The 2,654-nt window shown below is 36.7% G+C and overlaps 1 protein-coding gene across 1 annotated transcript; it reads right to left on the reverse strand.

Annotated features, from left to right (window-relative positions):
• Nucleotides 1-313: 313 nt before the first annotated feature.
• Nucleotides 314-1,734, reverse strand: LOC103156330 (GTPase IMAP family member 4-like). Its single transcript, XM_007578330.2, has 2 exons — nt 1,604-1,734; nt 314-1,482 (listed from the first exon to the last, which is right to left on the reverse strand). Exons 1-2 carry the CDS (start codon nt 1,623-1,625, stop codon nt 680-682), a joined length of 825 nt encoding a protein of 274 aa, XP_007578392.1. The 5' UTR covers nt 1,626-1,734; the 3' UTR covers nt 314-679.
• Between the last annotated feature and the right edge of the window lie 920 nt (nt 1,735-2,654).

Below are 2,654 nucleotides of genomic sequence, written 5' to 3' on the forward strand. Positions count from 1 at the left end.
AAGTTATACAACATTCCTGAGACAGCAAACATATCTGAGGAGAATTCGTAGTTTGTGCAGTTCCATGTCCTTTAAGACAAAATGAAGCCTTTGATACTGTGCAAAAAAAAAAAAAAAGATTAAAAATAACTTCCCTGATGTTAATGAATGTTTGGAATTGGATCTGGACTATGCAGCATTATCCTGTATATATGAAGGTAAAAGATTTTTACTCCTTTCATTTAAAAAAACTACATTTGAAAAGAACTTGATTTTCTCCCATTTATGAACATTTTGCATTAAGAACAAAATAATTGTGCAGTTATTCTTTTTCATGTTATATTTGATTCTTCTACAAAAGATAGCATAAAACATTAACCATTTTTTATTTTTAAATAAAACAGAAAGATAATGTAATGCTTTCCCCACATAATTTATACATTATTACAGTGATAAGGTGGATAGGTTTATCGCCCATCACAATCGAGATGGAGATAGGTCTTCAATATCTGGTATAAATCATACAGACATTTAAAAATTAGAATTACATAAATAAACATAATGAAAGCAATATTGATATTAAAATATTCCTAATTTGTTAGTATCAAAGTATTAACACAGGTAAGATTTACACAATAAAGAGAGTGCATAAGTTTAAATGTACATGTATGACTACGCTCCAGTCACTTTCTGAATTGCCTTAGTTATTGTCTGTTTTGGGACTCATGAACCATCCAACACCTTTCAGAATCGCTGCACCTCCTAGAGCCATCACTTGTGGTACAGATAAAGCTACGGCTTCCTCTGCTACTAGAGCACCAGCAACAGGTGCAGCTGCGCCTGCTGCTGCACACAATAAATAATTTCCTGCAGTTCCCACATAGCTCCCAGCCTGCTGCCACCATAGTTTGTTCTGGGCCTGTTTGTAAATCTTGCTGGTATAATGACCGCCGTTCAGTTGAACCGTCTTGTCTATGATCTCGAATAGATCAGCCACCTGAGTGCGGTTTTCTTTGCATGTATTGTCAAACACAACATATCCAGCTTTGCAGTCACTGGTCAGCTTCCTCAGATCAGGGCTTTTGTGCAAATAGTTCTCGATGGTGTCTTTGAGCTGATCCCCCCTGGTGAAAACAACAATTGTGTACTTTGAGACTTCCTCGCCGAAGTTGTCTGTGATCCACTTGATGGCATTTTTCTCCTCCACTGTGAAGCGTGCAGAGAGATTGATGACTAGCAGGAATATATGTGGCCCAGGGAGAGACAGACTGATGCAGTTCTCTATTTCACGCTTCAGTTCTTTCTCAGGAATCGATGTGTCAAACACCCCAGGAGTGTCAATGATAGTCACTGTTCGGTCGTCCAGGTGGACGGCTTCTTTCTGGCATACCTGCGTCACAGAGGAACCAGACATCTCTGCAATAAAAGCGTCCCTTCCCAGGATGGTATTCCCTGTTGCACTTTTACCAGATCCGGTTTTTCCCAGGAGGACGATTCTCAGGTCTTTGACAGGACAAAACAAAATGTGTCGAGAAATGAAAAGTCAAAGTTTGATTTAGAGTGAGGTCAGGATACTTTTTACTGAGCATCAATAAGCCATGTGTTTAAAAGAAGAAATACCAACCTTTAGCTGAGGTTGAATCCATGTTCTGCAGAAGGCAAAACTAAAATAAGAAAAAGGAATCCGGATCAAATCTGAGTTAAAGCAACAAAAATAGGTCTGCCCGTAGCTCTACCTTCCTCCTGTCTGACTTTCTGCAGTCCTTTATAGTCTTCACTATTGCTGTCCCTCCCTTTTTCCTCTTTAGCATTTCCAGTGAAATGAAACTCTCCTGTGTGCCACACGAGACTTGGATAGCTGACAACAAAAAGGGTTCAACCCCAGGCTTATGAGAAGGAAGTGAGATTTTGATCAGAGCTCTAAACTAGTTTATCATGATAAGCCAAATAAAAAGAGCAATCACTCAAACCTTTTTTTAATCTGTCATTTTCACTGTTAATCCCTGCTGAAATTCCACGTCAGCTCACAGAAACATAAGTGCAGTTGTTGTAGAATTCGAATCCGAAGTGAACTTGAAGTATACTCATAAACTAGACAAAACAGTATCTTAAAATTACAAACACCAAAATACATAATGCATTTTAATAGTGGAAAATTTAAAGATTGGAATGAAAACTAAAAAATGTCTATGATATTTACAAGGTTTTCCCCAGAAAACATGCTGAGCCCGCTGGTCGGGGCGCCAAGGCGGTCCATTGTTTTTTCGTATTAAAAGACATTTAGTAGAAAGGAAAAATAAAAATATTACTGGGTAATTATATGTTATGGGAAAATATTGCAAGTGAAATGCTATCTAAACCCACAATTAGTCTTAAATACAACTAATCAAACATACAATTAAAATTAATATAAATTATTTGCACTTCATCAGGCCCTCCAGGGCTTGAGGGGCTCCATAAATCATAATTTTAACACAGACATAAATGTAACATTTATTTATTGAGATTATCTATTCTGCTAAATTTGATTGAATTGTTTCATCATACATAAAATATGTTAAATTGTTTAACATTTAAATGTAAGATTTTTAAGTAGCTGGAAAGTTTACTTTGTGAAAGTTCAAAGGACAATGTTCATATAGTTATTGTTTTGTTACCATAGCTACACTCTGATG

The sequence above is a fragment of the Poecilia formosa genome, unplaced genomic scaffold, assembly GCF_000485575.1.
Source record: "Poecilia formosa unplaced genomic scaffold, Poecilia_formosa-5.1.2 Scaffold474, whole genome shotgun sequence".
NCBI lineage: Eukaryota > Metazoa > Chordata > Actinopteri > Cyprinodontiformes > Poeciliidae > Poecilia > Poecilia formosa.